The 14,071-nt window shown below is 35.2% G+C and overlaps 1 protein-coding gene and 1 pseudogene across 1 annotated transcript; both read left to right on the forward strand.

Moving 5' to 3' along the window:
- Positions 1-7,017: 7,017 nt before the first annotated feature.
- LOC102614307 (disease resistance protein RGA2-like) lies at positions 7,018-9,723 on the forward strand. Its single transcript, XM_052433098.1, has 2 exons — positions 7,018-8,997; positions 9,431-9,723. The coding sequence occupies exon 1, from the start codon at positions 7,036-7,038 to the stop codon at positions 8,995-8,997; it is 1,962 nt and encodes a 653-aa protein (XP_052289058.1). The 5' UTR covers positions 7,018-7,035; the 3' UTR covers positions 9,431-9,723.
- Positions 9,724-11,444: 1,721 nt separating this feature from the next.
- Positions 11,445-13,692, forward strand: LOC102615086 (CDP-diacylglycerol--inositol 3-phosphatidyltransferase 1-like; annotated as a pseudogene).
- The last annotated feature ends 379 nt before the right edge of the window (positions 13,693-14,071 follow it).

Here is a 14,071-nt window from a genome sequence, read left to right on the forward strand (position 1 = left end):
ATAGACTTAATTTGTCAGTAGCTAAATTAATTTCTAATTATAATAGTGCATATGAGTTCTGAAAAAAGTGGTAATAGTGAATGTGTCAATATAGCTGAACATCAATTTTAAGGAAGTTGAAGGACCATTGACATTAATGCAGTAAAATAAATTTTCGGGGACTAAATTATATAATGACGAGATGTGAAAACTAAAATTTTATGGGTTAATGAATTTATAAAGGTTAGTCCTAATAAATTTAATACGACTAATTTAAATACTAATAAAACCACCCATATGAGTTACTGTAGGATTTTATTTTTTAAAATTAAAGTGTGCGCTTTTATATTTCTCAAAGTGAAAGTTTAAATTTAATAGATTTATGATGAGTTTACTATTTATATAAATATAACAAGATATTTTAATAGACTTAACAGAAAGTAATTAATAACTAAAATAATTTTCTCTTTATTTTTTCAAAACTATTTTCTTGTGAACCCCACTTATCTTAAGGTTGATCTGCCTGTACATGATTGACGAATTCGAACTCTTGACACAAGAGTCTTATGTTTCATCCACTGTTTTTTTTTTGTTTTTTTAATTCTTCCGGAAATAAGTTAATTATATCATATGCTGTTAGTTGTCATTCAATCTACTAGTATGCATGTACATATTTGTTCTATCTAGAAATTGGCGATTATGACCCATCAATTGAAAAGTATTCAACTGGGCTAGTCCGTTATCAATGACTTACAAAAGACACTGGTGGCATTGTTAAAAGGGTTTGAGGATTCAAATATTAGAAATATTTGTGTAAGCCATGGTGTCTGCCAACCATTCATACTCTAGTAAATGGAGAGTTGTGTGTTCTATGATGAGATGACAAGTTTTTTTAAATATTAAATTTGATGAGTCTCATCGTAATAAGTTGATTTAACTATTTCTAGTCAGACACTATTACTTCAAACGGAGGAGTTTATGCTTAAAACATATTTTGAACAATTTACATACCTTTATTTAATAAAATTTTAAAACATAATTTATTTTAAATTGTCATTTAATACTAAAATAGCATGAATTAAGCCTACTTTTCTTTCCTATCTTTACTCTTATAAGATTAAATATTCAACATCTCAAACTCAAATGTTATTAACAATGTAGGATGGTTGCTTAGGATGAGCTGGATACACATTGAAGGTTATAACTTGAACTACAGGTGTTCGTTTTGGGCATATAATGTAACTTATCGAAGTTTACGACAAGATGAATCAAAACTAGAACCACATATACAAGCACAATCTATGGAGGATGTTATATAGATGGCCAGAGGTGCAACCTTGCAAGCCATTCAGGAAGTTTGCAACTTGAGAATGAAGGTGATAAAGGTAGCAATTAAAGGTCTTGGGCTTTCCATTGACGATATAAGTAGGAAGAGAGATCAACATCTTAGAGATAATAGCAAAGAAATACTTTAAGGAGTCAAGAGTGAAGAACAATCTCAAAATTCTAACCATGGGAAGATACCGCAAGAATATAATCACAAAATAATGCCTTAGGGCACCAATCGCAGTGTAATGCCTCAATATTTAGGTCTTGTAAGACGAATACCCGTGCATTCATGAGGCCGTAGGAAGCGCTTCGCAGGAAGACGAGTTTGTCGATTATGAAAGAAGGTGCGGAAAGAATTTAGATTATAAGATCAATGTAGATCCTCTAGATTTCTATGGTGGATGCATATTGAAGAATTTTTAGATTGGATAACATAAGTAGAGAATTTCTTCATGTATATGCAGATCGCTTAATAGAAGTGGGTTGGCATTCGCTTGGTAGCAACATATAGAGAATTGAATAAGAATTGCAAGAAAGCTAATGATCATATCGTGGGCTAAAATGCAGAGGATAATGGAAGAGTATTTCTTGCCAGCATAGTACAAATGCCAAAAATAATATAAATGAGTCGATATTTAGAACAATTGCAAAGTATATTCGCGGATTGGAATAAAAGCTTCAAGATGAGATCATAAAGCCACTCTAGAATATAGGCATGATGGTCGCAAGGGCAAAGAAATAAGAAGAATGAAAACAGATTGCTGTTTTTGAAACTCAGCATCATTAAGTCCATGGTCTGCAGAATAATTCGATTAATGGTGGGGTTGAGAACAAGCAAAAGTCATGGCTGGAAGTAGTCAATCACAACAACCACAACAGTAACAAACAAGGTAGCAGCTACCTAGACAGTAGTAGCCATCCTTGTTAGCCTAAAGGGCTGTACATAATGTAATTTTGATGATAACAAACATATGTATTGAGTGATTTAATAAATATTGTATTTCACATTTTCACTAGTTTTTTAAGGATAATATTTATGCAAGTGAATCAAGTGAAGTCAAGATTGAAGACACTCAACGGACAACGGCGACATCAAGAATAGTCTAGAGCTCAACGAACAAATTAGTGCGATAAATTCTTGTAAAGCCGGTATGATTTAATTGATGCATGATTTAGCATTTGAGAAGCTCAAGAAATTAATTTAATTAAATATTTTTCATAAACTAAAAGTCTTTGTTTTTATAAAGAAAAGTATTTTGTGAATTTAAGTAATTTGGACTTAAATGCTAAGATTTGAAATCTTTGATTTTAAATAAGTATTAAATTTCGGAGTTGGACGTATTTATAAATATTTTAAATGTTTGGGCCATACTATAATTTATGAATATTTTGGACTAAAGTGAAAGGTTTTGAGAACTTTGAAAAAATGGGTATTATGTTGAAAAGGACCTTTGTGCGAAACAATAAAATATTTGGGGCCATATCATAATTTTAGGAAGTTTGGGAAAGAAAATTATTTTTGAGAAGTTCTGAAATTGGACCTATTTGTAAAGTTTTCTGACATTTTGGGCCATAGTATAATTATAGAAAGTTTTGGGCTAAATTGTAATTTCAATGAACAGTGTTACTGTAGCAATTTCAAAAATAACGGTAATATTACTGTTCCTGAGCGGCTAGCCGGATAAATCAAGTGGCTAACCGCTTGAGCGCTGGAATTTGCCTATAACGGCTAGTTTTTGGGCTTCCACTATAAAAACTCAACTCAAACTTCATTTTAAGGACCAATACACGCAAATATAAGATCATACAATATATATTGAGCTTCCAAAACGCAAATCATTATTGATTGAATCATCATTGAGCTATAATTTGTTATTCACTCTTAAAGAGAGTTTTATTGTTGTGAATTTCATTTCTCATCAATTTGTGAGTGTACAAGTGTGGGAAACACTTGGGGTGAAGAGATTGGGGATATAATCTCTTGTTGTAAAGGTTCATTGACACCTTGGAAGTCAATTGTAAACATTTGAAGCCTTGGGAGGCTTGGATAGTGAAATCCTCAAGCCGGGTGAGCTTGGAGGCGTGGACGTAGGCGGGGATAGCCGAACCACGTAAAAATCCTTGTGTTCGTTTTCTCTTCCCTTACTCTTTTAATATTGTACTTGATTGAATTTATTGTTTTTGATTTGATTAAGGCGGTAGATTAAATTGTTGTGCGAATTGTATTGCATAAAATTTAAAATCCCAATTCACCCCCCCTCTTGGGTTGCATAACTTGCATTTCAATCCTAACAGTAGCAGTACCAACAATAGTCTCAGAATTATCTATATGCAAAGCCTATGCTAAACAGGTGTTTGAGATATAGGGCACCAGGGCATCGATCAAATGAATGTCATAGTAAAGTTTTGAATTTGGTAAAAGCTAAAGCCAACAAGATAGAGACAAACACTATTAAGAATAGAGATGACAAAGAAACAGTAAGAGTTAAGTATAAATGAAGGAGAGATGTTGAATTATATTGTGCATAAGATTTTATTAGCAATGAAGCTTGATAAATATAACCAACGTAATAAGATTTTTAGGAACATGGCACCATTAGTGATAACCTGTGCGAAATGATAATCGATAGTGACAATAGTGAGAACATAGTTTAAAGGCACTGGTTGACATGATAGAACTTTTAACAGAAAAACATCTAGTACTTTACAACATAAGTTAGATAAAGAAAAAGACAGAAACACAAGTAATAGAGGTTTGTCGTGTTTTATTCTTTATTGGGAAGATTTATAAAAATGATGTGGTGTGACATGGTGGATGTAGATGCTTGTTATCTTTTACTTGGTAGACCTTGGCAGTTTAATGTTGATGTAATTCATAGAAGAAGGGATAATATATATGAATTTTAGTAAAATAGCAAAAAGGTTTGTTAAGGACCTTTAAAAGAACTAGAAGAAGAATTCTAAGGCTGAAGAGAAGAACTTTCTAGCCATTGTAAAGAGTCCTTTGGAGGATGATTGTGATAGTTGCCAGAAGTTGGAAAAAAGAGGAAGAATTTAAGGTAAAGGCTATTCATGACAAAGTACAACCTTTATTAACCGAGTTTACTAATATCACACCCTCTGAAATGTCAAATGGCTTATCGCCTTTATGAGATATATACCATTATATGGACCTAGTTTTTGGTACAAGTATACCTAACTTGCCTCACTATCATATGAGTCCTCACAAGCACGCAATCTTACAAGGACGGGTTAATAAGTTGTTGCAAAAAAGATTCATTTATGAAAGTATGAGTCTATATGTTGTACCAACTTTGTTGGTTCCATGGGAGCTGGCGCATGTATGTGAATAGCAAGCAGATCAACCAGATTACTATAAAGTATAGATTTTCTATTTCAGTGTTTTAAGATTTACTAGATTAGTTAGATGATGCCTGGATTTTCTCAAAGATAGATTTACGCAACATGTATTATCAGATAAGGATTAGGCTTGGAGATGAACAAAAAATAATGCTGAAAATAAAAGAAGGATTGTATAAGTAGTTCGTGATGCAATTCAAGTTATCGAATGCGCCAAGAATTTTCAAACATTTTTCCTGTAAATTTATTGTGATATATTTTAATAATATTTGATTTATTCTATTAATGTTAGGACACATATTTGAGAATCCTTATAGAGTTCTTGTGGTAGAATAAACTTTACATTAACCAGAACAAATGTAGCTTTCTTCAAATTAATGTGGAGTTTTTAGGATTCATAGTTGGTATAAAAGGACTTAGAGCTATTGAGTCGATGATACAAGCTATTATAGGATGGCCTATACCTAAAACCATGGGTAAAGTTAGGAGTTTTTATGGGCTGGTGATATCTTATAGGAGATTCATTCACATTTTTAACACCAAAGCTGCACCAATTACGGAGTGCTTGAAGAAAGAAAATTCAAATAAGGGGAAGAGCAAGAGGCGAGTTTTTTTTTTTTTTTATTAAAGGGGAAGTTGTATACTGCTCTTGTGGTGACCGTATCAAACTTTAACAAGTTATTTAAAGTTGAGTGTAATGCTTCTAGTAAGGGTATAAGGACTATCTTTTAGGGTTGGCAAAAGTCCAGGTCGGGTCCGGGTTTGGGGCTGCCCGAGACCGGCCCGCATGATACACATAGTTGTCCGGATCCGGACCATGCCTGGATTTTTCATATGTGAGCAGGGCGTAGCCCAGCACTATCTGGGCACGGGTTTTTTATTCAGGTTTCCTCTGCCCGCATAAATTGAATTAAAAGGGGAAAAATCTTGTAATAAATTGTTACAACATCTTAATTATTTCAACCTACTTTGTAAAATTTAAATAAATAAAATTCATTCATTTCATTCAATCTCTAACTAAATTCATTCATTTCATTCTCCATCAAAAACTTAAATTAAGTAGCATAATAATTACAATTGACAAATAAAATATCAATTATCAATATAATATATGAAAATTTCAAAATATCAAACAACTAAGAACAAACTAACAAGACGGTTGTTGCACAAACATGGATGTGATGTGGAGGTGTTGTGCACGGTGAGTTACAGGGAAGATCTAAGAAGTGGGAAAAGAGAGAGAAAAAAAAAGGAAGAATAAGAATAAGAAATAATTTCTATTAATTTATTCTTGGATTGAGATTTAAGGTTTCTTTGTGTGTTTGAAGAGGAGGGGTGAGGGTTGTTGCTGCTGGGCGTTGGCTACTTAGCTTGGAGAGTTGAAGATGAGGGAGTTGACTTAGAGTGTTGAAGGCGTGGGAGCGGCGGCTTTGTGAGTGCAAGTTTATGAGAGATTTAGGGTTTGTAAATGTAATATGATATACATATACATATGATTCCTTGTTAGTGATGACAGAGTCTTTCAGCCCAGGACTTATTTCGTCTGAGGCCTGTTGTTTCTTTCATACTCATTGATCCATTGTGGTGGAAAAATGAGTTGATTTTGCCTATAAGTCCTGGGCTGAAAGACTCTGCCATCACCAGCAAGGAATCTAGTAATAGGTTTTCCAGAGCTGCTCATAGAGAACATATGGGTTTGGACTTTATAGGTCATGGAGTGGTGAATTGCCAAGGCAGATTCATCAGGTTTTATGGTTAATTCATTTACCTAGATTAATACCTTAATGGCATCTGTTAAAGGAGACGTTAACCACTGTCAAAAGTGTGGTTTTGGATGCTGAGGAAAAGCAAATCCATAATCACCGGTTAAGCGATTGGCTGGGAAAACTTAAGGATGCTTGTTATGATGCAGAAGATGTGTTGGATGAATTTGAGGTGGAAGATCTACGAAGGCAAGTCATGAAGCAAAGAAGCATCGGAAGAAAGTTTCGTAACTTTTTTGGATGCTCAAATCCGATAGCTTTTCGTTTTAGAATGGGTCATCAAATCAAGAAAATTCGAGAGAGGTTTGATGAGATTGCAAAATTGAGGGGTGAGTTTAATCTCATTGAACGACTTGACGATCATCGGCGAGTTGTGCACAAAGAAAGGGAATCCACTCACTCCTTTGTGCTTTCATCAGATATTATTGGAAGAGATAAAGATAGAGAAAAGATTATTGAACTATTGATGCAAGCAAGTTCTGGCGAAAGTGAAACTCTGTCTGTTATTCCTATTGTGGGAATTGGAGGTCTGGGCAAAACTGCTCTTGCACAGTTGGTGTTCAATGACCAAAGGGTAGAAGAGCATTTTGAGTTGAAAATCTGGATGCGTGTTTTTGAGGATTTTGGTGGGAGACAAATTATGAGAGAGATTATGGAGTCGATCATTGTACAAATTATGAGAAAGTGTGTGTTCCTAGGTGACTTGAATACACAACAATTGCAACGAATCTTGCGAGATCATTTGAATAGTAAGAGATACTTGCTTGTTATGGATGATGTATGGAACGAAGATCCTGAAGCATGGCGTAAATTAAAAAGCTTATTGTTGGGAGGTGCTAACGGAAGCAAAATTTTGGTAACCACACGTAGCAGGAAGGTTGCTTCAATCATGGGCACGAGGGGAGGTACTACTGGCTACAACTTACAAGGTCTACCATTCGAGGATTGCTTGTCTTTGTTTATGAAATGTGCATTTAAAGAAGAGCGAGATAAACATCCAAACCTCATAAAAATCGGGGAAGAAATTGTGAAGAAATGTGGGGGAATTCCTCTGGCAGTCAGAGCACTAGGAAGTCTATTATGTGGCAAAACAGATAAACGTAATTGGGAATATGTGAGGGATATTGAGATATGGCAGTTAGAGCAAATGGACACTGGCATTTTACGTGCTCTGAGGTTAAGCTACGATCAATTGCCACCTCACCTGAAACAATGTGTTGCTTATTGTTCAATCTTTCCGAAGGGTTATCAATTTTATGGTGATTCTTTGGTTCAATTTTGGATGGCTCATGGTCTTCTCCAATCGCATAATAAGAAAGAAGAGTTAGATGATATTGGTATGCGATACTTGAAGGAATTACTATCAAGATTTTTCTTCCAAGATTTGAGTTTTGGGATGTTAGGAATGGAGACGTTCTCTTTCAAAATGCACGACCTTATGCATGATCTTGCCCTGCTAGTGGCTAAAGATGAATTCCTAGTAGTGAACTCTGATTGTCAATTTATTCCCAAAAAAGTCCGCCATTTGTCATTTGTTGCTGCTAATGCGTCAAGAAATGACTTTTCAAGCCTTTTATCTGATCTAGGTCGTGTTAGAACCATTTTCTTTTCAACTGATGATGATGAGAAGACAAGCCAATCATTTATTGAATCATGCATCTCAAAGTCGCAGTTCCTAAGAGTGCTAGATTTAAGTGGCTCTGCTATTGAGGTTTGTCCAAGAGAGATGGGTAATTTGAAGCACACGAGATATCTTGATCTGTCGAAAAATTATAAAATCAAGAAACTTCCAAAATCCATTTGCGAGCTACAGAGTTTACAAACACTGAATCTTGCTGGATGTTTGGAGCTAGAAGAGTTGCCTAAAGACATAAGGTACCTTGTCAATCTCAGATTGTTAGCGCTAACCACAAAACAGAAGTCTTTGCAAGAGAGTGGAATAAGGAGCTTGGGTTCTCTTCGTTGTTTGTCAATTTCTAGTTGCTGGAATTTAGAACATTTGTTCGAGGAGATAGATCAATTAAGTGTCCTTCGAACATTATCAATTGAAAGTTGTCCTCGTCTAATCTCATTGCCACCTGCTATCAAATATCTTAGCTCATTAGAGAATCTGTATTTGGCTAGCTGTGAAAGCCTTGATCTTAATTTGAACATGGAAATGGAAGGTGAAGGAAGTCATCATGATCGCAAAAACACAAGGCCTCACATTCGGCGGGTTTTCATCAAGGAAATAACACAGTTATTAGAACTGCCACAATGGCTTCTCCAAGGTTCTACTGATACTTTACAGAACTTGTTAATTCTTGGTTGTCCCAACTTCATGGCACTACTAGAGTCACTGAGAAATTTCGAAGCACTTGAGGTTCTTGTCATCGGGAATTGTCCAAAATTGTCATCGCTGCCAGAGGATATGCATCACCTCACTACTCTGAAATCATTGGCCATTGCAGGATGTCCTGCACTGAGTGAACGATGCAAACCGCCAACAGGTGAAGATTGGCCCAAGATTGCACATATCCCTGAGATTTTACTTGAAGGCGAGATGATTAAATCAAGTGATTATTAGGTATGGATTTTTTTTTCAATAAGCATACCACTCTGTTATATTTCCTCTTTTCATGCAGCTTTCTAATTTTTAATTTCTCATACGGCTACACCGTTTATAGTTTAATGTTTTGTTATGTTTACCAAACGAAAACTTGACTTTGAACGTTAGTTAGTTCAATCAAATTTGTACTAATTTATTTTCTTCTAATACATAACTAGTTTGTCAGTACAAAACACAAAAATAATATTTTGGAAACCGCACTGTTCTAGGGGTCAGATCTGTTTCTAAATTCAAACAGTTCAGGATTTTTAAAAATGGAACTTATAATGAGATTTTTTTTTAATTATATAGTTATCTTCATATGGAATTTCAATCTTTGTTAATACTTTAACTTGCGCGGAAACATCTGACTATTCTTCCTCTTATCCTTTTTTTTCCCCAAATATTGCAGCTTTCTTGGGAGAGGTTCAACCAAACTGCAGGGACAGTGAAAATATTACTCTAACGTGTTTCAGAACAGAGCTTCAAAGGTTTTAATGTTGTGTTTTAAAGTTACAAGTATTATATATTCGTTACGTGTGGTTATGTAATTTGCTGATAAATAAGTACATTGAGTGAGGTATATGTGTGTGCCTGTGTGGTCATTACTGAATTTCTCAGTAATATAATTTGCATTGACTGCAGATTTGTGAAGAACATTGATGTGTTGTGTAATGGGAACGGTGGTGTCTGTATTTTGTGCTCTGTGATTGACGACTTACATTTGCCCAGGAAGAAATGAAAACAAATCGGCTTCTTGAAATTAACCATTTATTCTTTCGAATGGTAACCTTTTTGTGACATGATTCGCATATTAATCAAAAGCAGTTGGCAAACTAATTAGATATTGCATCGTGATTCGTGGCCTTGAAGTGAAATGAGTGAGCATGTTTGTGGAGGTTTTTGTTTTTGTTTTTTTTTTCCTCCATATGAAATGACTAATTCGAAAGAATATGTATTGTAATAGAACCTAGAACTTCTATGTATTTTAGGATGAAAATTCTGTACAATAGAAAATATTAAAACGAAAATTAAAGTTGATGTGAGAAAATTAAAGAAGCTTGCAACTGCAATCTAGCTCGACCTACTATATATATATATATATATATATATATGTTATTAATTAATTGATCAGGTAAGATATAGGGAGAGACTCGCGGACTCTTTACAAGGAGCAAAAATGGTATGAAACTCTGTTTTGATTAAAATTCAATGACTTTCTTCGTATTAATCAAATTAATTAATTAATTATTTTGGTAAAAAGAATTTGCCAATTGTGTGGCGGTCTTGAGACCCTTGACGGTGGTGAAATTTATTCACGGTTTCAAATGAAGACATGCAGCGGATGCGTGCGTGCCGTATGACATCGACGAAAAAGTAAAGAGTTTGAATGAAACAATCCTAATGTTCACTTTCTTCTTCGATTTCATTTTACGACTTAACAAAAACGAGATGCTCCTGATGAGGGAAAGGAGAAGAAGACACAGCGAGTTCGCAAGAACGTGTACAGAGGAATAAGGCAGAGGCCATGGGAGAAATGGGTAGCTGAAATTAGAGACCCTTACAAGGGCGTCCGCGTTTGGCTCGGCACAGCCGAAAAAGCAGCAAGAGTTTATGCTGACGTCGCCAAGAATATCCGTGGCAACAAGGCCTAGCTCGACTTTGCTCACCGGCCGCCAGTAACTCCACCTCCAGGTAAGAAACGCTTCGTGCTATCCCGTGAGTTGACTCAGCCGAGTTTCGGAGATTACTTTTTTATTGGATGCCCTTTAATAAACAGCTTTCCTAATAACAACTGAAGCTCTGTCGAATCATCATAGACAATTTGTGATTAGTGGGAGCATTACAAGAAAGTTACGACTACTTCAAACTGTTAGATTTGTTAATGTGATTCGGCTATAGTTCTATAATTGGTGAGTTTTTGTGGGTTTGTTTGATATTTTTTTGTGGGTTTGTTTCTCATAGTCTTTATCCAGTCAAAGCAAACGTTCGCCTCTCACATTGACGGTTAGGCTAGATGTTTGACCCTGACTAAGATGATTGAGTTTATTATAGTCTTCTTATATTGTCGGTTCAATATCATTTTCAAATATCACATCAATTCCGCTTTTGGAGTTTTAATCCATGCCCAGTTACACCTTTATTTTACTTTTAAGCTGCAACATTGAGTCACATTCTTTTTCTGTTATTATTACGATTAGCGACTGGTACAGTGGTATTTGAACTGCATAGCGTGTCAACATTCACTCTAAATGTCTTAGAAACTCTGTCTATCACTAATTTTCTAGAACAGGCCTCGCTGACAGTCAAAGATTTGAGGCGTATTTCTGGATTGAAGGCTTTTCTCTAGTCAATTTGATGATAAGCGCATTTATTATCTCCAGCATTAAGCAGTAATTTGTAACTAGTAGTAGCCAGTACCTAAGATGTTGCATTTGACTCTCTTGTCTTTCTGGTTCAGTTTCGACCTTTGGAGCTGTTTTAGACATGGTAACGGATAGGTAATTTCTCTCTACCCCACCCCCCAATGTATCATTAGTCATCATTCGTTGTGGTTCGTGGAGATACACATACTAATTTGGATTATTGTCCGTGCCTTCGTCTTTTGTCAATAATCTTTTGCATTTCAGGATTAGTACAGCTTGTCTACTGGTAATACTCTCTCAAGTATACAGGGAAGACTTTGTTACGTTTTCTTGACCCGTAATCTAATGTTTTAAGATGAAGGCATAATTGAGCTATCTTGCATCTCCATGCAGGCCTGGTTTGGTTTTTGTGTCACTACCTGTATTAGATATTGGTAGTCAATGGCTGCAGATGTACAGGTACCTTTTCGTTTCCCTGACATAATCTCATGTTACATGAAATTGCTCGTGGAACTGGGAGATTTTTTATTTTTTATTTTTCATATTTACTAAAGAAAAGTGTTACTTTCGTTGGGAAAAATGCCTACCACTCTTTATCTCTGTTGCAGTACATTCTTAACAGGAAAAACTAGCCATAAAGATGCAAAAGACAGCAAAAATTGGCTTTTCAAAGCCTATTATGGGAACCGGATGTTTATGGGTTATTGTTGTGTGGCGTGTGAGGTAATTGTAGCTTTCCGTGTTATTATACATATCAGGATTTGCAAATGTTATCAGTACTTTTTACCTGATCCAACTGTTTCAACCCTGCAGCTCCTTTACCTAATCCTATTTCTTATTGCGGAGAAGCAGAGGGAAAGTTTGGTGGATGTAGGCTCTCATTTTCTTACTATTAGATTGTTCTGAAAATAGAAATATTTCCCCAGTTTCTCGATTTTCAAACAATTTCTTCTTTCAGGTTGTGGCGACTGCTGTGCAACAGGGTTCGCCTCTTTCCTTCCTAGTTGCATTGAGTTTATTCGCATGGGCGCAATCAAGCAAACGATTAATGTCGTACAGGTAACTTCAACCCCATATGATGGTAATGTTCGTTTAAATAAATTTCTTGATGTCTACAAATTAAGGAAACCTTTGCATGGGTAAAGTTGACATTTTACACTGGCATTATGGATCTTGAATTGAGTCTGTTTTAGATTTTCATGCTGTGTGATATGCTCTAATGTTAAAACTCAAACCTTTTCTGTATGTTAAATGGATTGTCGTGGATATGCCTGGGATGATCATTTTCTTCGTTTTCACTCATCGTCTTTGTCATCGTAGTTATAATTGATTGTGGAGAGTGAAAACACACTGTGATGAATGAATGCAAAAGCTATGTAATTAAGACTACATTTATTAGGTTGGTGACCACAAATAATCAGAAGGATATTCACAATAGTGTTATTGAAGGTCTATATGGAATAAGGAGACCAAACCTGTATGTGATAAGAGTTGTATGAATACCAAATGAATTGTAAGAGGATATGATTACTTTAGATTGCAATTTAAGAATGCTTGAGTTCTAAAAGCACAGAAATGGGATCAGTTAGGGTAAACTCCTTCGTCAGTTAGTGAACTGTCCATCAAAAGTAAATATTTATGTGATTGAGAGAAATTTTGGATTTTTGATGAAAACAAAAATCCTGTATGCATTTGCTTGCCCCCAAGGAGCTGAAGATTCTCAAATTGTTTGTAGACGTAATAGTTCTTCTGATATCATTTGGCTTGCTAATCTTTCTTGCTCGAAAATTTACCCGTTGTGTGGTCTTGATGGTGGGTGAAATTGATGTGTGGTTTCAGATGAAGACGGCAGCCTCGGCAGCAGATATGTGTGTGCCGTATGACATCGAGAAAAAGCAAAAGCCTTAAAGAGTTCATCAACATTTTCCATTCAGAAGAATCTGTTTTGTGGTTTTCATGCTCGAGTGCCTACTTTTCAGTATGCAAGCAGAGGATTTGGCATTAATTTGGGGAAGCCTTTTCTTTTTGGGTATATGAGTGTGTGCATTCCTTCAATCACGTAGCTTTGTGCCATTAACATAATGGCAATTCCACAATTGTGATAATGATAATTTTATGATTGGGGCATATTGTTAGGAACTCTTTACTGGTTTTTCTTTCCCCATCTGTGTCTATGATTAAGGTTGTTTAAGGTGTTATGGCTTTTAATCTGCAATCATTGCGAAAGGAACTCACTAGCCGGCAAATAATAAAACATAGTGCTGTCAAATTTTATAAGGATTATATATACATACTCTTTCGTCTTCAATGCACTGAAACTGGGGAACCATCTATATGATTTTCATTCAGAAAAACCGGCGGGAACTAATGACTTTCATGATTAAAAGTAGGCTTATCAGATTATGGAGCATTGTTATGTAACGTTTTATGGTTATCTTAAGGCAAAAGTTGGCTTAGAAATTAACTGAAAGGCAATTTCATTCTATCATAAAACAAGTGTTTTTTTAACAAGGGGAGAAGGTTCCCTTTATAATTTACTAATTTATGCAACCGTTAATATTAAAACAAATTTTTTTTATATTAAGGATGATGATTCTTTTTCCCTTAGTAAAGTCTGTATATAACATATGATGTGGTAAGCAAGGAATCAATTTATCCCCTATTTTGTTTTTCTTACTTTTTTTTTC

This window comes from Citrus sinensis, chromosome 9 (assembly GCF_022201045.2).
Source record: "Citrus sinensis cultivar Valencia sweet orange chromosome 9, DVS_A1.0, whole genome shotgun sequence".
Classification (NCBI taxonomy): domain Eukaryota; kingdom Viridiplantae; phylum Streptophyta; class Magnoliopsida; order Sapindales; family Rutaceae; genus Citrus; species Citrus sinensis.

Bases quoted from the DNA above. Each gene is read 5' to 3' on its own strand.
- LOC102614307 (XM_052433098.1), top strand. From the start codon at position 7,036: ATGCGTGTTTTTGAGGATTTTGGTGGGAGACAAATTATGAGAGAGATT.